The sequence below is a fragment of the Biomphalaria glabrata genome, chromosome 11 (genome assembly GCF_947242115.1).
Source record: "Biomphalaria glabrata chromosome 11, xgBioGlab47.1, whole genome shotgun sequence".
NCBI lineage: Eukaryota > Metazoa > Mollusca > Gastropoda > Planorbidae > Biomphalaria > Biomphalaria glabrata.
This window is the reverse complement of record NC_074721.1, coordinates 7189487-7210986: the sequence shown is the minus strand read 5'-3', so window position 1 is coordinate 7210986 and position 21500 is coordinate 7189487. Positions and strand designations below refer to the sequence as shown.

General features: G+C 36.8%; 1 protein-coding gene across 1 annotated transcript in view; it reads left to right on the top strand.

Annotated features, from left to right (window-relative positions):
* Positions 1-21500, top strand: part of LOC106073120 (uncharacterized) — a 43832-nt gene that overhangs the window by 19878 nt on the left and 2454 nt on the right. Inside the window, exons 7-18 of the mRNA XM_056003919.1 lie at positions 35-303; positions 2336-2501; positions 4487-4669; positions 6630-7051; positions 9205-9370; positions 10385-10567; positions 11913-12304; positions 13813-13978; positions 17256-17438; positions 19351-19547; positions 19678-20148; positions 21199-21364. Of these exons, the coding sequence (XP_055859894.1) occupies positions 35-303; positions 2336-2501; positions 4487-4669; positions 6630-7051; positions 9205-9370; positions 10385-10567; positions 11913-12304; positions 13813-13978; positions 17256-17438; positions 19351-19547; positions 19678-20148; positions 21199-21364 (2964 nt within the window). The remainder of the gene's footprint in view (positions 1-34; positions 304-2335; positions 2502-4486; positions 4670-6629; positions 7052-9204; positions 9371-10384; positions 10568-11912; positions 12305-13812; positions 13979-17255; positions 17439-19350; positions 19548-19677; positions 20149-21198; positions 21365-21500) is intronic.

Sequence of the window (21500 nt, the reverse complement as noted above, 5' to 3'; positions counted from 1 at the left end):
ATTAAAAAAAAACTCAGAATAAAATACATTTCAGTTTTGCTGCCCAGTTCCGCTCTAGCGACTCCGCCACCCCCAGCTCAACCTTGCCCTCAACACGCTCAGCTTGATATAATGCTCGTTCTGGAAGCTTCTCCTGGAACTGGCTCCAGAAACTGGGTCTCGCTTATCAAGTTTGTGATAGATCTCATTTACTCTTTCAACATTGGCCCCGACGATGTCAAGTTCGGAGCCATTTTTTCGAGCCAAGAGCCAGTGAAGCAATGTGACTTTAACACCTATCAGACCGTCAGCTCTTTGCTTAAGGTAAGTCATTTAATTAGAAGTATTTTTTTAAGTAACGTCTGCAATCTTATCTTATCTTATATAATACAGACGTTACTTCAAAAAGAAGATAATTATTCCTACGCGTCATGCATCTAGTCATGCATGTTAACCAATCACTTCAACTCTGCCAAGTCACTGATTTTCCTTGCTAGCTCAGGCAACCCATTCCATGCTCTAATAGCACTAGGGAAGAAGGAGTATTTGTACAAATTTGTCCTAGCATATGGGATGAGGAATGCGCCTTTATTTTCTGTATCTTTCTGAGTATTTTATTAAATTTTGTTTTTGTATATATGATAAGATAAGATAAGATAAGATAAGATAAGATAAGATAAGAGACTCATTTTTTGTTCTCTGAGGACTTTTATTTCAGGTAGTAAGAGAAGAATAGTAAAATTTCCCTTTCAGACCTTGCGATCTATGGGGCAGATGATGTTTCTTTGGCCAACGGTGAACGAGCAGGGTGTCATGTGGTCAGCACAATGATCAACCGCCTTTACTTTCCTTAACTAAAGCCAGGAACCAAATAAAAAAAATAATTTCTACTTAATATCTAAGACTTCCGAAATTCCAAAATGCAAGTCTTCACCGAGATTAGAATCCAGGACCCCAGGTTCGGAAACCAAGCGCTTAACCACTTAGCCGTCGCGCCGCCTGCTTCAGGTTATAGAGGGCTTTATTGCAGGTTATAGAGGGCTTTACTTCACGTTATACAGGGCTTTTACTTTAGGTTTTAGGGACATTCTATTCGAATTTACTTTTTCGTTTAAGACTATGGGGTACTTGTCGATACAGTTCGTTGTTGGGTTGTAAGTCCAGAAAGCTAAATTAACTAAATATTTGTAAGCGTATTACTTTCTAAATACAGAACATGACTAAGAATTCAACAAATGTCTTTTTAAACATACATGAACGTAAGTTTAAATAGACAGTATTTAGGGCTTATGTTGCTTTCAATGTCAATGTAGGTATATGTAGAAGCATAAGATATCAAGCACTTTTAGCAAATTATTATTTCAGACCTAGCAATTTATAGGGCCGATGATGTTTAGGTCATCCGTTTCTTCGGCCAACGGTTAACGAGCAGGGTGTCATGTGGCCAGCACAACGACAAGCCACCTTTAATTTCCCAACCAAAGCCAGGTACCCATTAGAGTTGGTTGGACTCAGGGGCGACCTAAGAATCCCGGAATTCAAAATCCAAGTCTTCACCGAGATTTGAGCCCAGGACTTCACTCAGCCAACGCACCTGACAAATTATTAGAACTCCCTTCAAAACTACAATAAACAATGTTGTTCTCTCTCTCGTCACAAACGTCTGCTCCAACTGCTTTTGACTCACACTCCTTCACCCCCCCCTCCTCTGTGATGATCTTATTCATGGTATCGTCAGAATATAATCATCCAAACACGCACAGTCGCTAATTCTTCCCAAGAGCCATTAGAGAATGGAATGGGTTGCCTGAATCAGTCAGGAAAACCAACGAGTAGCCTGAGCTTGTCAATGATTAACATACAAGACTAGATCGACACATGAAATACGTAGGATGTAATTATCGTCTCTGTTGAAGTAACATCTGTAATCCATAAGAAGATAATAGAAACTTTAATCGTAATGTAATTGCAATGTGAATGTTAGTATGAAATAGGTTCTGGTACTTTGAAACTGAAACATCGAAATCTTCAAACATTAGTTCATATTTGCTGATCCTATTAATTAGTAGCATTGGTAGCATTGGTATTATTAATTAGCATCTGAAGTTTCAAACAGATCTATAGATCTAACCATGCCACGTATGTGGCCGGCTTTTTAAAGCGAGGCTTGGACTTTACAGTCATCCTCGAGTCCATAGGAAATGAGAAATGTGCTCATCTTCGATCACGAAGGAGGAGCTATGTAAATTAGCAATTTGAAGTTTCATGCAGATCTATGTGCTCAAATAACCATTCTTTTGTTACAAATCAATGTTTTCTTGGTTTTATCTATAAGTCTGATTCTTTCCATCAACAGGCTATTCTCAGCATTCAGTTTCCCAGCAGGCCAGAAACGAATACGTACAAAGCGTTGCGTCTGATCACGCAGGACAGGATGTTCAGTGTTGAGGCTGGAGGCAGAGTCAGCGCGAAGGATGTAGTGATTGTCATCACCGATGGAAACTCAACATTTCCAATGGAAAGTACTATACTTTTTTTTATTTAACTTATTATTTTTTGTTATAGTTGAGTTTTAGGATTCTTTACACCTGATACACCAAAATAAAATAAAAGCTTGCCATTTATGGATAAACACTACATGTAGGAAAATCTCCCATAGAAATTGGCTGCTTGTAGATTGTATAAATTGTCCATTTACTTCTGAATTTTTTTAAACTAGAGTAGCAGGCTTATAGATAATTTTATACATTGATGGGGGTGACTTGAGCAGTAAAGCGTTTAACTTCCGAACCGACGGTCTCGGAGTTCGAATCTCTGTTAAGACTGGGATTTTTTTTTTATTTCGGGATCTTTGTGCGCCTCTGAATTCAACCAGCTCTGATGGGTATCTGCCTTGTTGTGGTTGTTTAGTAAACAGATGTAAAGTAGATCTAGGTCTAGATGAAGTAGTATTTACTAGCTCCTGGAGTTCGTTTTACAACCAGACAACATATAATAAATGCTATAAAATTCTTGATAAAACTGTTTATACTTGACAAAATAATCTTTAATAAAAAATGAAGGGGTACAGTCCAAATGTCGAGAGTTACTAAAGATGATGTCTCGCCATTAAGAGTAGAAGTGAGTCGTTCTTGTTTCTAATAATGTCTGTAACCGTTAAAATCTATCCTATAATTTCTATTCAGTTAATATCCCATAATTCCTAGGTCGGTTTAAAATAGTCTATTTATAGTCTCGTCTAATTCCCAATAAAGTAAACCTATAACAGCCTTTAGTTGGGGAAAAGTAAAGGCGGTTGATTATTGTGCTGGCCACATGACACCCTGGGCCACGAAAACAGATGACCTTTACATTATCTGCTCTATAGACCGCAAAGTCTGAAAGGGGAACTACTTACTTGACTTTTGATGGTGGTGTTTAATAGACTGTGTAACAGAGGCTAATAGAGTATTATTGAGCGTATAACACCAAGTTAAATGATTCTTACTTTACGAGTTAACAATACACAGACTCTTGAATGTTGAATGTTAAGGAAGTGTGGATTTCTGCCACCCAGGGCCACCAAGGGCCTCGTCCTCAAAGGGGGCTCCAAAAACAAAAATAAATAAAAATGGCCTGGTCGTGCGGTATGTGCGCAGGACCGTTGTTCGGTCGTCTCGATGGTGCCGGGTTCATACCTTGCCCTAGCTTTACCCCGAGACCCCAGTTGTCATGCTGCAGGTTTGGACTAGGAAGTAGATAATCATCAACCTTGAAGGAACAATCGAAACTTTCGCTTGAGTCAGATAATTCCACTAAATGTATAAAAAGTAGGCATATGAGTTGAAATGGACAAGTAGCCTACTATAATGTGTCATTAATCTGGCATTAATTAACTGGAGTTTTATTCGCCTTCATATATTCCATAGTCTGTTGAACTGCTGGGGCAGCACACAAGATCCGTTGACCGTCCTTCTCCATTCCTCTCTGTCTTTCGCCTTGGATAGAATTTCTTTCAGTGGCAGGTCTGTCTATTTTATTTGTTGCCTTCCCATCGCTTTCTCTGTCTGCCTCTTCTTCTTTTTCCTGGTACTTTTGCCTGAAGGAAGGTCTTTGCGGGCCATGAGTACCTTGTGATATGGATATGGTATAATGGATTATGTTTAGGTTTTTGACAGTAAAGGTTTAATTGTTGTATTAATCCTGTTCTTTGTTTATGGTTCGGTCTTTGTATTCCATACCTTAGATCTTTCTGTAGCATGTCTATTCTATTGCTAGGATCCACCTCTGCAGATCTGCAGTCCGTGTCCAAAATTCGCATACTTATAAGACTTTGGCCGTGACGATTAAGCGCGTCAATTTGATTTTAGTGTCGATGGCAATGGCTTTATCTTTCAGATTATTTTGAGTTTTACAAGTGCTGCTCTCTTTGTAATTACAATTTTCAAAAGAGGGTAGTGCTCTCCGAAAAGCCCTGTTCTATGTTTTGCCTTATAACTAACAGTATGTGTTGGTTGTATCCATCTAGCCCAAAATGCTGCCGATGACCTCAAGAAGAACGGAGTAACTATCTACACTGTTGGAGTTGGCCCTCATGTCAATGAGAAGCTTCTTCAAGATGTGGCGTCGAGTCCTGGACAGTTCATCAAGTCAGACAGCTTTAGGTCGTTAGACATTAATATGCTGAAAATTTTGGAAGTTGCATGTTCAAGTAAGTGCATCTAAGCGGAATTTTTTAGCTGGACACAATAGTCATGCCAAGTCAGGTACCCATTAGAATGGGTGTATTCAAGAGCTCCCTAAAAATCCAGAAATTCAAAATCCCAGTATTCACCAAGATTCAAACCCAGGACCCCAGGTTTAAAAGCCAAGTGCTTAACCACTCAGCCACCGCGCTCCCACTCCATATAAAATAATGAAGGGTTTATGTAATTTTTGATTTTCTGTTAAGAAGCTCATAATTGCATTAGTGAAAGTCAATAAAAGAAATAGTAACAGATAATATATATATAATAAATGAAACGTAAAAAATACAGTGAAGGAATAATAGTTATCATATATAAGTCAAGCTATTCATTCTTTACTTTGTATAATTTTATTCTAAAAGTATTTCCTCTTTCTTAACTTTTCTTTCCACGAGAAACAGCGATCAGAGTTATGCCTTTGCGTTTTTATAATTACCGGTCATTTCATCCCCGGTCACTTCATCCCCTGTCCTTTCATCCCCGGTCCTTTCATCCCCGGTCACTTCATCCCCGGTCATTTCATCCCTGTTATTTTCATCACCTGATAATTTTGTCTAACAAATAGTAATTGTCAAAATCATGAAAATAGCAATATTTAATATATTCATTTTTTATTTAAATGACAAAAAAATGTAACACATTAGATAAGAATAAAATTAAAATTAAATGCCATTACAAACTATAAAGATTTAAAATGTATAAATATAGAGGTAATTTAAAAAAAATGTTATCCTGATATGGGTAAAGTCAGCCTTTATTTAAAAAAAATAATAAAACCTGATTTCAAGGCTAAAAATGACGCTCCCAAATTAAAAAAAGAGCGATTGAAAAATAAAATAAAGTGAAACATGGTCGTACTTTCACCACACCTTGGCCTTTGATGATAAGTTATCCGCGGCATGGTCATAATTATTCTAATCGCATTTCTATCACTTAAATAATTTTCACTATTTCCACCAAACCTTGGCCTTTGATCATTACGTCATGCGCAGAATAATATTATAATATTACATCCCCCACATCCAATAGAAGCGCTATAGCAAAGTACACACCCAGATTTACAACATATTATAAGATTTCTCATCAAGAATGCAAAGTGGAAGAGGAAACACTATAAATGTATTAGTAACATGTCAAAAAAATATCAATCTTCATGTCTCCGGTAATGGTCACATTGAGCATTAGTAAAGCATGAAAATAAAACTTGAAGTTATATACAACATTTGTGTCCAGCCGAGACCTATGGTTATAGTAAGCCTCAACACTGACATTCGACGTCACAACCTGTGGGCAGTTTAGAACAATTAGCATGTTTCCACGTCGGTAAAGACCTATGACGTGGCGATGAGCTATTGCTCGCCACTACCCACAGGTTGCTACGTTACAGGTCAGTGTTCAGGCATTCTATGACAATTCGTCTGGGTCCAGCTAGGTAGCAATTCGTTTTGTTTTTTAAATATAACGCAATATTTTGGGGCATTCTTTTTTAATCGCCCTGGACTTTCTCCTTCCTTATAATGTGAAGTGTATTCAGTCTATAAAAATTCATGAATATGGTAGGCAACGTGATAAAACTTTAATGCAGCGGTTCTCAACCTTTTAAGCTCGGCGACCCCTTTTTACAATTCCTAACTTTGCCGCGACCCCTCCCCTCTTACACACACACAGCAATAGAAGAGTAGACAATAACAATCCATATTTTTCATGGTCTTAGGCGACCCCTGGCAAATCGTCAATCGACCCCCAAACGGGTCGTGACCCACAGGTTGAGAACCCCTGCTTTAATGGGTATTTTGGTGCATTCTTTTTTAATCACCCTGAACTTTCTCCTTCCTAATAATGCGAAGTGTATTCAGTCTATAAAAATTCATGAATATGGTAGGCAATGTGATAAAACTTTAATGCGTATTTCTATTTCAATTACAGATCACTCGAGCTCGATAACTGTGCCTACTCTTTTGACCACTTCAGAGTTGTCTGCCGTTCAGTTTAGTTGGTCAACAGAAGTTATTAGTTGGTCAACCGAAGCTATTAGTTGGTCAACCGAAGCTATTACTTCAACCACTACCATGCCACATGAATCTACATCCGGTATTACAGTAACTCCTAGCCCAACCATACCGCAGTGTCCAGACTTTCTTCAACTGGACATTATCCTGGTTCTAGACGCCTCTTCTAGTATCATCAGAGATAAAGACTGGAATTATCTGACTCAAGCGGTTGGGCAATTAATTTCCTCACTTCCAATTGGTCCTCAAAATATCAGATTTGGTGTTGTTTACTTCAACCGCCGAGTGACCAAAGTCTGCGATCTAAAAACTTACGACTCAAAGGAAGGACTTTATAATGCAAGTATAGTCGTCTATAAGGGACATTACTAATCAGAAGAAAGGGATACGAGTCCAAATTTTTGCACCTCTAAATCATAGTTACTAAAATATAGTTTTCCACTTTGAACAAATGTTTGTAATAAATAAGAAATGATAAATCTGACGACTTTATAGAAAACATTAATTTAGACAGAATTGTAGGAACACGGGAAATCCATATTGGCGCTTGGCTCGTGGAGTCGTGACTCCACACAAGAAATGTTAAAATGGTTAAACTTCTTCCCGTTGGTCAAGAGCTTTAATAGAGAAAGGCTCGACTCTCAATAGAAATAGTAACAAAGACTGGTTACTGTTAATGCACACCTCCTCTCGGCAACCAGCAAAAAAAAAAAAAAAAAGTTAGCCACACATCACAAAGCAAAAAAATAAAAAAATTACTTACTTTCAATTTGTTATTTTTAACCTTCATTTTTGTAAATGAATTTTGTCTCAAGTTGTTCAGTACAAAACCAAAGAGACAGGTGATGACAAATTGTAGTGATGATCACGTTAAGCTTTACTTCTTAAGCTCATTAAAAAAAACACAACAACATTTAGATTACTATCATTCAAAAGCTTCCTGTGTGACTTTGAGTTTAAAGGTCTTAATTAAAACTTTTCTTAACTATTGTTTATAGATGTTACACAGCCTATCAGCTTTATATCATATAAGCTAAGTAAGTCTACTATCTCTGCTATCGAATTCTTTCTGGTTGCTCATCTGATTTTTACACACAGCAGGGTTTAAATATATAAGAAAACAGATGTCCAGACTACCACATTTGATGCATTTTAATCCATTAACCGCCTCGAAAATTTCGCCCATAACAATTACATTGTCTCTGAGTCCGAAGATTGAAGAAGACTCCAGTATTTCACCCATAGTGCATAATAAACAGGGCCGTCCTTATGCCACTGCAACCTATGCGGCCGCAGTGGGCCCCGCACTTTCATAGGCCCCGCGCTTATTCTAGGTGTACATTTTTAATTTAACCTATTATCACGTATATATAATATTACAGGTTTTCCGCGGCCTCCTGGTTTTCCAGGACCTCCTGGAAATCTCCTGAAATTGCACAATATACGAAAAAAAAAGTCCTGGAAATTCTTAAAATATTCTGAAAACTCATAAAAATTTCCTGAATAACGGACAAAATTGTCATTTTGTGGTGCCAATCCCACGCGCAATAAAAAAAAAACGACATTGTCAGCTTTCCTTTAATAAGAATTTATTGCAAAGACGAATGTATTTTCTAATACAAAATCTTAATTTTGACAGTATGTTTATCCCCGCGCAATCCGTTTCGCATAAGGCATCGCAATAGTTAGGACCGGCACTGATAATAAAACTGAGACTCGATTCTATCGAGATGCGACAGTCGACTCGGGCGTCGGAAATTGAAATGGTTCCCGAGCTGAGAACGGTTTAAAATCATTGTGTTCCCATCATTCAAAGTCACTGGCATTAGAATAGTTACAATACAGTCGTGGCTGTCCTGCTCCATTGTTATTTATAAAACATTTAACCTACTTTATCAATAATAGGCTTACATTTAAAGCTGAATACATTTCAGCATGTATACCTGTCAGTAACATGACATGCTATTCCTTAATCTGGTTGTGTAGTTGTGTAACAAGGCGTATATCATGTATCAAGTCACGTTGTCTGTCGTTTGGTTAAAACTTGTGCACACGATATATCTCCCACTTCACATTCTCGAATTAAGTTGAAACTTGGCACAGTAATTCATTGGCCCTAACAAAACATGAATCAAAATCTTAGTAACAAAATAAGCTTAAGTAATTAGATGAATATATAGAAAATTAATATTTCATAATGCACACACACACATAAAAGGCTTAAGTAACAAAAAATAATTAAAAACTACGCTTATATTAAAATACATAAAAAGTAGAAAGTCGAAATGTTTGCATAATTATTTATAGTCGATAAAAATACATGAAATAATAAAAATAACCAATTAGTTAATCAATTAGTGAATGGTAGTTAAACATTGCAGTATTGAGATATATGGTAGTGATTTTGCGGTTCTTGCCCGTACATAAGGATTTTTTAAAAGTATTTTTTTTTTAATTTTGCTTACTTATTGTGTTGTAACTATCTCACCCAGGCGGTAACACAGATTAAGTATCCTTATGTTGCTGGGACACACACGCATCGAGCGCTGGATCAGATCATCAATGATGACATGTTTAGTTCCAGATCCGGTGGCAGAGAGGAGGCCAAGGACGTGGTTATTGTTGTCACTGACGGCTGGTCAAACTTCCCCTTAAAAAGTGAGTAATTTCTCTTTGTGTAACGGTAAGCCAATAGGGAGCAACAATTTCCTGCAGTCTTGTAGATGTTTATATGTTTCGGAAGCGCGTGGAAGAAAGCTTTATAGAATGAAAACTTTGGAGGCAGCGTGGGCGGAAGGCAACAGCAAAAAGATAGTCGTCAAACATAGATCCTCCCCTGCCTCATAAAGCCTCAAGCTAACTCAAACGAGATCGGTCACCAGCGACAGCCCCAGCATCTTTCCGTTATGGTGCCGAAGGATTTAGACGTCTTTTAACCCTTTAAGTGCTTAGCTGTTTTACATGAGAGTGCATACAAATAGGAATTACAACTTAGATGTTAAGAGGCTAAACTACCACACGCGTTTTAAGGGTTAATAAACTACGACTCCGTTGTTCCGGAACGCCCGTTTTCATTTTTTCTCCCTCCATGCTGATGTCTTTGGGGAACGTGTTTCTTCTTGTCTAAGGATGGATACGTCCCGCGAATCTCATACGACTATACTTGCACCCTCTCTGTTGGGCTCAAGTGCCCATTTTGAGAACAGCTTGAGAAACACTAGGTAAAGATCATGATAACTGGATGCACCTAGGTGTTATTCAAGGTGCATTAAGGTGTTAATTTATAAATCTAAATAATATAGCACGAACTTTTTTTTGCACAAGTGACAAATTTCGATTCACATCGTCGCGTTGTGCTTAATGTGCAGCAAAGGTCATCTATAACATTATCTAGATCAATGCAGTCTAGTATTTTTGACTCCACTAGAATAGCAAGATTACATGTCAGTGGCGTAATATTTAATGTGAAAAGCTAGGACATTTATTTGGGGAGACTTACGAATTTGGATTCCCCTTTCCCTAACCCAAGCTACATCACTGCATTGCTATGTCAAATGTATTAATACACCTTATTACTTAGTTAAACATCATATTTCTTGAAAGTAATAGGTCTATTTTGTTTTGAAGCTCATAGACATAGCCGTTGATGGATTTTTTTGTTTTCAATTTCAGCTCTGAACTCTGCTAGAGAACTGAAGATATCAGGTGTTACTGTCATATCAGTCGGAGTTGGTACTGGCATCAATATGGCTGAGATTCAAGGAATAGCCAGTGGTCCTGATGACGTCATATTGGCCAGTAATTTCCAGTCATTGGAAGCAGTGTACAGAGATCTTATTGGGATACTATGTCGAGGTTGAAAATAGTTTTTTTTTATAATGTACATGTTGTTTCTATTTCAATGTTCGCTCTTATTCACGAAATCCCTTACCCAGTGAGAGTTTGTTGATGCGCCATTGAAATTGAATGATTGATTTATTATCTACAGCCACAGACTTCAGAGCATATACTATGTTATTGTACAACGCCATTGAAATTGAATGATTGATTTATTTTTTCCACGATGAGACTGCAGAGCATATACTATGTTATTGTACAACGCCATTGAAATTGAATGATTGATTTATTATTTCCACGATGAGATTGCAGAGCATATACTATGTTATTGTAAAACGCCATTGAAATTGAATGATTGATTTATTATTTCCACGATGAGATTGCAGAGCATATACTATGTTATTGTACAACGCCATTGAAATTGAATGATTGATTTATTATTTCCACGATGAGATTGCAGAGCATATACTATGTTATTGTGCAACGCCATTGAAATTGAATGATTGATTTATTATTTCCACGATGAGATTGCAGAGCATATACTATGTTATTGTACAACGCCATTGAAATTGAATGATTGATTTATTATTTTCACGATGAGATTGCAGAGCATATACTATGTTATTGTACAACGCCATTGAAATTGAATGATTGATTTATTATTTTGCAGAATAGCATACAAAATACATACCATGTTATTGTACAAAACCAAACATGCAGGGTCGGGTCATCTGTGTTTTTTACAAAGCTTATATCAACTCAGTCTGTCTGTCTGTCTGATCAAAAGTTTGTACACATTATTTTCCGACACCCAATCTTGGATCAAGCTGAAATTCTGCAAAATTTTTTCTTTTACCTGACATCACAAGAATCAGTTTTAAAAAATTAACCAATTATCAAATTAACGATCGGTAACAATTATTAAGTTAATTATGTCTAACAAGGGAAAGAAATAGTACTTGATTGAAGTGGTGGTATACGCTGAATGGGTCCCTTTTTTAGATTGTTGTCTTAGGCTTATTACAAATTTAATTATATGACTGATCCAAACTAATTGATACACTTAATATAATGCTTTTGTTTTTTTTTTAAGTTTTTTTTTTTTTTTTAATTTGCTTGTTATTTATATTGCTAGGTATTTTGTTGTTGTTAAAACACATTGGATTGACTGTAGACGTGTGCTAGTCCGGAAACTGTAAGAAAGAAGTAGAATGACAAACAAAAAATGTAATAATTTTTTTTTAATATAAAAAAGATGGAAACTTATTTTTAAGTAACAAGAATCTATTTTCCGTTATACAGGTATACATTAAATGAAATGCTTTAAATAATCTATACGTACTACTGTCTCTTACTTCTACAGATATGATGAGCACTATAGACGCCGTGGCGTCATCGCCAACTCTGTTGCAATCATCTTTTATGGACATTGTCTTTACCCAGCCTAATTCAATAATTACAAGTATTTCAAGCAAGCTTAAGTCTTCAGAGGGCAGTAGCTGCACCGTAAGCACACCAATTCCGACAATACAGGTATGCCCAGATACAGTTGAAGCAGACATCATATTGGTTTTGGACGCCTCTTTGAGTATTAGTGCCAAAAACTGGCCATTTCTGACTAAAGTTGCAGGAGAGATAATCTCCAGATTCACCATAAGTCAGGAGAAAGTGAGATTTGGAGCCATTTTCTTCAACCGCAAACCAACCAAAGTGTTTGATCTGAAAACCTACAATAACAACAGAGATGTTTATGATGTAAGTGGTATTTATGATGTACCATTATGATGTAATCAACATGAATGGTGTAAGTGACATGAATAATTGACATTTACTATGTTAGGGACATTTATTATGTTAGTGACATTCATGGTGTAATATTATGATGTAAGTAACATTTACGATGTAAGTGCTATATATGATATCAGCGCTCTTTGGGATGTAAGTGCTATTTTTTGTGTAAGTGACATTTATGTGATATTATCTTGTAGGATGTCATTTATGGTGTGCTATTATGATGCAAGTGATACTTACGTTGTAGGATCGATTCCCTTTTGTTTGGGCCCATGTCCATACTGCCACTTACACTTCTGGGTCTGCATCCATCCTCCGTGTTTGCTTTGGTCTCCCAGACTTTCTCTTACCCTGTATGTTATATTCCAGAGCCTGCTTTGCAATGTTTTCCCTAGTCCAGGGGTTCTCAACCTGTGGGTCGCGATCCCCTTGGGGGTCGATTGACGATTTGCCAGGGGTCGCCTAAGACCATCGAAACTATGGATTGTTATTGTCTACTCTTCTATTGCTGTATGTGTGTGTCGAGGGGAGGGTCGCGGCAGAGTGGCGGATTGTAAAAAGGGGTCGCTGAGCTTAAAAGGTTGAGAACCGCTGTCCTAGTCCTTTGTTCTACTCATTTTTTTTTGCGACCCCTATTATGTTTCATCTTTAAAAGTATAAAACGGTTTTTGTTTTCTATCTCATCTATAGGACACATGAAGAGTAAATGGTTAGTGCATATCTCTCCATATGGAATAGCTTTATTATAAACAAAACATTGAATATATTTTTTTGGCCCTTAATTTTTTCAATATAAAATTTTATATTTGAACCCTTTCAGAAAAGATGTACATTTTTGTCTTGGGAAAATGCGATGACTAGAAAGTATGGCAAAGCATTACGCCCTATTTAATACAACATAGCTACTAATTAGTCTAATAGGCTGGTTAGTTAGTTAGATGGATAATAACATTAATAAATCTCCATATCCTGTTGTATAAGTCGTTGGTCGAAGTAACTAATCAACTGTATCGGCAAGGCTTTCGATACGAGCATGGCTCTTCTTTTTTGTATCGAAGGAGATGGGATTGTAGTTGTTGACAGTTTGTAGTTCATATTTTATAATACTTTTTCAGAAAATATTGAAACCTGCCTGAGCGGACAACTTTGGGGACCGATTTTTTGTTTTTGTTTCTACACAAACTGTCTTTGTAACCTTATTGATTCTTGTTTTTTCAGGCAAAAGAAATAAATTGTGCAGAATTTCAACTTGATCTAAGAATTGGTGTGGGAGGGATATTTTATTTCCAGACAAGGAGAGGGACGGAGTGAGTTGATATGAGGCTTGTAAAAAATGAAATTCACTGGCCACTTGGAGAATTTTTCTCTTCATTCTAAAAATGTCATGTAATTATATTAAATCTGATTGCTTAGCATGATTTCAGTTTTAAATGTTTAATAGTTTTACAATAACATTGGTTTCTATCACACAGGCACTAGTCTCCATAAAGTATCCTCACCTATCCGGGACACATACGGATAAAGCGCTTGATTTAATAACAACAGATCAAATGTTTTCCAGTCAGTCTGGTGGAAGGGACAGCGCTAAAGATTTGGTCATTGTCATTACAGATGGATATTCTTATTACCCTGAAAAAAGCAAGCAATTTTTAGTACTCTTTTAATTAAAATACATAGCAAACTTGTGTGAAGAAGCAATAAGCACTAAACTGCAAGATATTTTTGCAAAGCTTAAATCAACTCACTCTGTCTGCTATACGTTTTGAACACCTCATCTCTCCCTCACCCATTCTCGGATCAAGCACAAAATTTACACAATTATTTGTTGTACCTAACAAAAAATGAATCAATGGAAAAAAATTAACCAAGATGTGAACTAATTACTGATAATGTGTTTGATACCAAAACAGGAAATTAATCCTTCAGTATTTAGGGGTATGTATTAATATGTGGTTTTTCGTCCTCTAGACAATTGTACAGGCTATTTCTCACACACCCATTCTCAGGTCAAGTTAAAACTTTGCGAATTCATTTATAGTACTTGACGAAACATGAATCAATTAAGAAATTTAACAGTTAGTCAATTGATTATTGGTAATAATTATGAAGTTTCATATCGAAAAGGGAAAAAAATTCTATATTATTGAGATATATATTTTGTAAATGTGGAGTTCTTTCCCTTCGATAAAAAAAATCGCGCTGTTAAATACATTTGAAATGTTTCTTCAGTGAATGATATAACATGTAGTTTTGAAAAGTAGAATGAAAAAATAACACTGGATGTGACCTTGTATTAGGATAGGTCATAAGACCAGTGACTTCTGCTGTACCGGCAAGTTAGTCCAGTGGTACTTTGTGGTCCCAAATTATATTATCTAGGCTTTTAACTATAGCATATAGAGTCTAAATATACAAAACTACTGAGATGGACAAGTAATAATTATGAGATTTCAGTTGCAACAAAAAAAAAAAAGAGCTTATTTAGAATGATATATGGAGACAATTGAAAGTTCAAACAAAAACAAAATAATGAAACAAATCAAAGTAGTAAGACAGGTTCATGTCTACATACCTAAAGAACCGCCATCACTGTGGCACAATAATATATTATGTCAAAAACCAAAAAGATGGTTTACAATAATATCATGTTTGTTTGTAAAAAAAAATGTTTTGTAAAATGTTTTACATGTTTCGGATGTTCCTTCAGAGTTAAAGATAGTTTACTTCCTAGTCCAAACCTCCGCAGGACGACGGGGGATGGGAGCGGGCAGGATTTGAACCCTCGACCATCGATAAATTAGAACGACAATCCAGCGATCAAACCGCACGACCAGGCAGCCATCCATATCATACCTGCATTAACAATGAAATGACGTCATCCAAGAGACACACTACAGTCTCGTATCAAAATAAATGATGCTTTTTAAAAAAAAAACATACAGGAGAGGATAAGAGACTAAGTAGACATATTGTTACGTATTTCTGAATCTTCTGGCTAAATGTACTAGTAGGCACACAAATAGAAACACTGTAAAGAACTTGACGACTAAACTTTCAGCTTCATATAACTTTAATGACTATTAACTCTAACAATTTGTTACTGTAACATGTAGCGTAGAAGACTGTACAATATCTGTCAGTTTACAGTTAGCTATACTTCGTTGCAATTTATCTCTTCACTTCGTTGCTATTCATCTCTTCTCAACTTGCATCGAGCCGTATTCCAGAGAACAGACCAACGACACACTTCCCAGTGTCGCTCCAGGTCTCCCAAAGCTGAACCAAGTCGTACTCAAGTCTACCACATCAGAGCCGCACACGTCTTACATCGACTGTATCGACTGTAACGGCTCAAGTCCACTGTAGTTCGTTGTATAGACTTTAACGACAGTAGTCCACTCCAGTTAACTCTACCCTAGTTAACTTGCATCGAGTCGTACACATTTCTCTTCCACTAGAGCCGCACACGTCTTAAATCGTCTGTATCGACTGTAACGGCTCACTCACGACTCCATACGACTCACTTTCACATTAACTTTCAGGCTTATATAGAGTCCCTAATCACTTCTCCAAAGTTGCACAAACACTTCTAGTATCCTCTGGAATAACATGTCAGGAAACGTCACATCCTGTCTTTATTTATGCATGTAGATTCCAGAAAACACTCGCTGCAGTGTCATCAAGTCGGGGTCACACGTAGTGACCTTTATCTGTCACTGTTCATTAGTAACTGTCCCCCTACTTAGATCTGTTCGTCCCCTGGAACAACACGTGTGGACACGTCACATCCTGTATTTGTTTGTACATGTAGATTCCAGGGAACACTAGCTGCTGTGTCATCTCGCCGGGGTCATACGTTGACCTCTACCTATCACTGTTCATTTGTAACAATATTATATTTACATAAACCAACTTATTAATAACAAATAAATAAAGTTTACTTAGCTCATTATCGAAACACTCTTCCCATAACAGTGGCACACTCCTCTTGAGTAACACAGTAATAGTACAACAACACAAGTATTAGTTAAACATTATACAGATTGGTTCAAACTACACTGGTCAGCTCAAAGACTCAAGAGAGAGTGGCAATTGTAAACAATTAACAGGGACTTAAATCAAACACTAAAAGGGACTAACTCTTATTTAAAATAAAAGTAGCTACCTTTATTGTCACACTGGGGCTTATTCAAAATCTTTTCTTTTTTTATTCCTTACAATCTTATCTTATCTTCTTATCTTATATAATACAGACGTTACTTCAAAAAGAAGATAATTATTCCTACGCGTCATGCATCTAGTCATGCATTTTAACCAATTAATTCAATTCTGCCAAGTCACTATTTTCCTGGCTGGCTCAGGCAACCCATTCCATGCTCTTATAGCACTAGGGAAGAAGGAGCATTTGTATATGGAACGTGGAATGTGCCTTTATCTTTGTGTCTTTCTAAGTATTTTATTATGTTTTTTTTTTGTTTTTGAAGATTATGGTTCAGTGTCGGTCATACTGTGTCTTGATACTTTGATTTGACCCTGATACCGATACATCTCTGAAATGTTTGGTTTGGTATAGCCAATACGTAACACAGCTTTAATTGGATAACTCTTTAATTTAGAAAAGAAAAGCGTTCGGGACATTGGACTGGGTTAGACTTGAAACGCTTTTTATTTTAAACATCTTTATCAAGAACAGTCTGCACATTAGAGAATCTAATAGATGACAGTGTATTGAAATCTTAATCATCTTTTTTTTATGTAACGTCTGTATTTTAAAATATATTATCTAGCTTTGAAATTTTCTTTAAAAAAGAATTTTTCTTTATTGTTGTCTATTTTTTTCTAATCCAAATTGCCTTTTTATAAAAATCAACCTATTTGTTTTTTAATTTGTTAAATATTTCTGTTTTATTTCAAGCTCAAGAATCAGCAGCAGAACTAAAGAAACAAGGTGTTACGGTCATAAGTGTAGGTTTTGGTCCAGATGTCAGCATGACAGAGCTTGAAGGCATGTCCAGTGGCCCTGGCCTGGTCTACCTGGCAAGTGACTTCCAATGTTTACAGGACATTCAGACCCAACTAATCCAAAGGCTTTGTCAAAGTACGTTTCGGTATCAACTTTTGGTCAACTTTTTAGACTACTCCAACAACCAAAATATCATTTTTTAAAAATACTTAAAAAAAAAACAACGAAAAAAAAATTATCTAAGGGGGAAGAACTTCACATTTGCAGACATATTTTTCAATAATTATAAAAATTAATTTCCCTTTTTCGATATCAAGCGAATTTAATTCATTACCACTATTTAATTAACTAATTTAAAAAAAAAATTCTTTGACTGATTCATGTCTGGTTAGGAACAATGAATAATTGTGCACATTTCCAAGTTGATTCTAGAAAGGGAAGCGGGAGAAATCACGAGAACAAAATGTTGTACCAGACAGACAGAGTGAGTTGATAGAAGCTTTGTAAGAATTAACCAACTTACACAACAACCACCTGACAAAACGAAAAAGACATAACAAAGTTGTTTGAAGTTCATCACCAAGCTTTTCTAACTTATTTACAGTGATGCTCATACTAAAAACATTATGGGTCGTGTGGCTGAGATGTCGACCTAACCTGAGTTCGAATCCCGACTTGAGCAGACTTTTGTTTGCTAAATGACTAAAGGCAGCGCGGAAACCTTCTCCCAGATACCCCCCCCCCACACCTTTTCTTTTTTTTTTACTGGTCCTCAAAAGAAATGGACCATAGTGCACTGAGCATGCTGTAAGCATGAAAGATCCACTATATAATAGCAATTTAAAAAAAAAATGGACGTTCGGTGCTATCCGGTCATTCGAAACTTCTGCCCACATAATGAAGCCGCAAAAGGCAAAAGGCAAAAGTTTGACTTCATAGTGTAAGGTGGTGAAAGCGGCCTTAAAGACAGGCATGCAACATTTACATGACCACAAAGTCAAAAAAGTTTGACTTCATAGTGTAAGGTGGTGAAAGCGGCCTTAAAGACAGGCATGCAACATTTACTTGACCACAAGGTCAAAAAAGTTTGGGCCTTGGTGTGTGCAGATTTATAGAGCATTGTGAAACTTTAAACTTGTGTATTCTGTTGCACTATTTATTTCACTTGTGTACAAAATGTACACACATAAAGAAAGGCATGCATATATTACAGTAAATAAACACAAACTAGTCCATTTGTGTTCTGTAATTTAAATCCTTCTTATCTTACCTTATCTTTTCTTATATAATACAGACGTTACTTCAAAAAAGAAAATGATTACGTCTTACGCGTCATGCATTTAGTCATGCATATTAACCAATGACTTAAATTCTGCCAAGTCAGTGGTTTTCCTGGCTAGCTCAGGCAACCCATTCCATGCTCTAATAGCACTAGGGAAGAAGGAGCATTTGTACAAATTTGTCCTAACATATATCTTTGTGTCTGTATGGCAGATGATGTAAAGGTAATCTGTTTCTGTGGCCCACGGGTAACGACCAACGGCCTTTAATTTTCCCAAACTAATATCAGGTAAACAGGTAAAGCTCAGAGGCGCCTTTAAGATCACGAAATCAAAAAGCCCAGTCTTCACCAGGATTCGAACCCGGGAACTCCGGTTAGGAAGCCAAGCGCTTTACCACTCAGCCACTGAACTTCCGTGTATATTAGGTAGCGTTAAATGCCTCTTTAATTCAGAACAAAGCCATACACCGGAAAAGCACACTGTGCTACACTCTAACGGACACACCGACGATGTTGGCTCAAACTAAATTGGCTATTACCGTTCCCTTTCTACTTACAGTTGTATGTGGGGTGGGGAGGGGGGGGCTGCGGTACGGGCGGCACGTTTCGACCAGGCATTAATCTCTTCATCCAGGACATGAGCCATTTTCGTCTTGTGAAGGCAGACGATGAAATACATAAATACTAAAAACTTAATGTTGTAATAAACGTGAGGTACATGCAGAAATGTTCACTACTTAATTATTTTTTGTTTGTTTCTTTCAGTCATGTCCAGTAGTACCATGTTGCCTTCTCCGTGTTTGACTTACAGTACTTGCACTACTCGAAATACACTACCAACTGCAATGTCTACCCATCCTTCAACGGTGTATGCATGTCGGAACTTGACTTGTTCATTAGATCTCAAAGAAATAAATACTCCCGCTACTGCTCTAGTTCAGACAGAGTTAACTCCCTACAAGGTTATTTTATATCACTTTGTCATCTGAGATAATTGAATCGAATGCTAATATATTTAGTACAATAATAAATTATACAGTATCAAGTTTTTATAGTCAACAGGGTCTAACAAACATATCTTCATTGCTACAGACTGAACTGACTTCCACCAAGCCGATTCAGCCCAGTTGGTCTTCTGAATCGACAGAACTGAAGAAAATCACAAATCTAGTCCATACGACTAACGGTTTATCAAGAAGTCTACAACATCCTACAGAATCGTCTCCAACAAGCTTTGCTTTTCATAACACCCTCCAACCAAGCTGGACATCAGAACTAACTATCCAACACGAGTCCTCAGAATCACTCTCTAGTGTTTCCATTGTCTCTACGACGTCTGCATTCATTCCTTCATGTTCGGACTCTGTTCAGTTGGACATTGTATTAGTTCTGGACGCTTCCTCAAGTATTGGCTTGAAAAACTGGACGTATCTTACACAAACAGCAGGGGACATAATAACCAGATTTCCTGTCGGTGTCAGATTCGCTGTCATTACTTTTAATGTCAGAGCTAATAAGATATTTGATTTAAACACCTACATCACAAGCAGCGATGTTTATAATGTAAGTTGATTCTTTAAATATGTTCAATACATTTTAAGATTTTAAGAATACAAGTTAAGATTTAAAATGTAACAATTGTGTTAGACTATAGAGCATTGTGTTAGAGATTTTAACCATCATATGAATTTCACAGAGCCTCATTATAATCCTTGGGCGCCACTGAGTCCACCCAGCTCTAATGGGTACCTGACATTAGTTGGGGAAATGTAAAGGCGGTTGGTCATTGTGCTGGCCAAATGACACGCTCGTTAATCTTAGATCACTGAAACAGATGACCTTTACATTATCTGCCCTATCTGAAAGGGGAATTTTACTTTTTTTTTTACTTTATAATACAATTATGTAATAATACAATTATGTAATAATTTGTTTTTCTCATAGAAGGTCTGAATGCGTACCTGCAACGTTGCAACCTATGATCAACGGAGACCAATAGCTCGTTGCCACGTCACGTTGAGGCCTATTATAACGAATGGCCTCGGTGTTTAAGATTCCCAATTTTAATCTCTATAAATTCCTAACCATTTTAAGATTACATTAATAATACTTTTGCTTGTAGTCGCCAAAGTGTTTATGGTAACTTTAAAATGATGACTTTCAAATTTCTGCTTAAATATACTTTGCTAATTGCTCAACTTAGTTTCCATGTCAATTTATTCAACATTTTCATTTTCTATTCCCTTTCTCTCAGACAAGAGCATTCTGGTTCGTAGACTCTGAGCAGCTTAATGCCGCCCATGATATTAATTGGCACTCTAAAGAAATATTGATAATGTTTATCATATTTTACTATATGCAGGGGGGGAGGGTGCAGGCGCTTGGGGGGGGGTGCGATAAAGAGAATCTTTTGTCACAGTTAGCCTATCGAACAAATATTCGTGGTCCTGAGACCTTCTCTGACTAGATGTCTAACAAACATTAAACTAATGCATACATATGAAACTTAATCTATGCATACTACTTGATTATATTTCCTCGGCTTAAAGACATTTTTCTTTTCAATACACACACAATTATTAGTTTTAAACATTTGATTACGTATATCCACAGGCGGTCCTCAAGATTCCTTATGTGCACATCTCTGGAACACACACGCATAGAGCGTTGGAGATGGTGATTACAGATCAAATGTTCAGCAGGGAGAGAGGCGGAAGGGACGAAGCTTATGACGTGGTCATTGTTATAACAGACGGGAGGTCAAACTTCCCCAACAAAAGTAAGTCTTATTACAAATACCTCTATTCAACTCGTAACATCGTGGAACCTTATGGCTGAGTGTGTCGAACCTGGACATGGGTCTCGAATTCGGCTCTAACGATTTTCCTAGAAATTTGATATATCGTCTGGAAAAC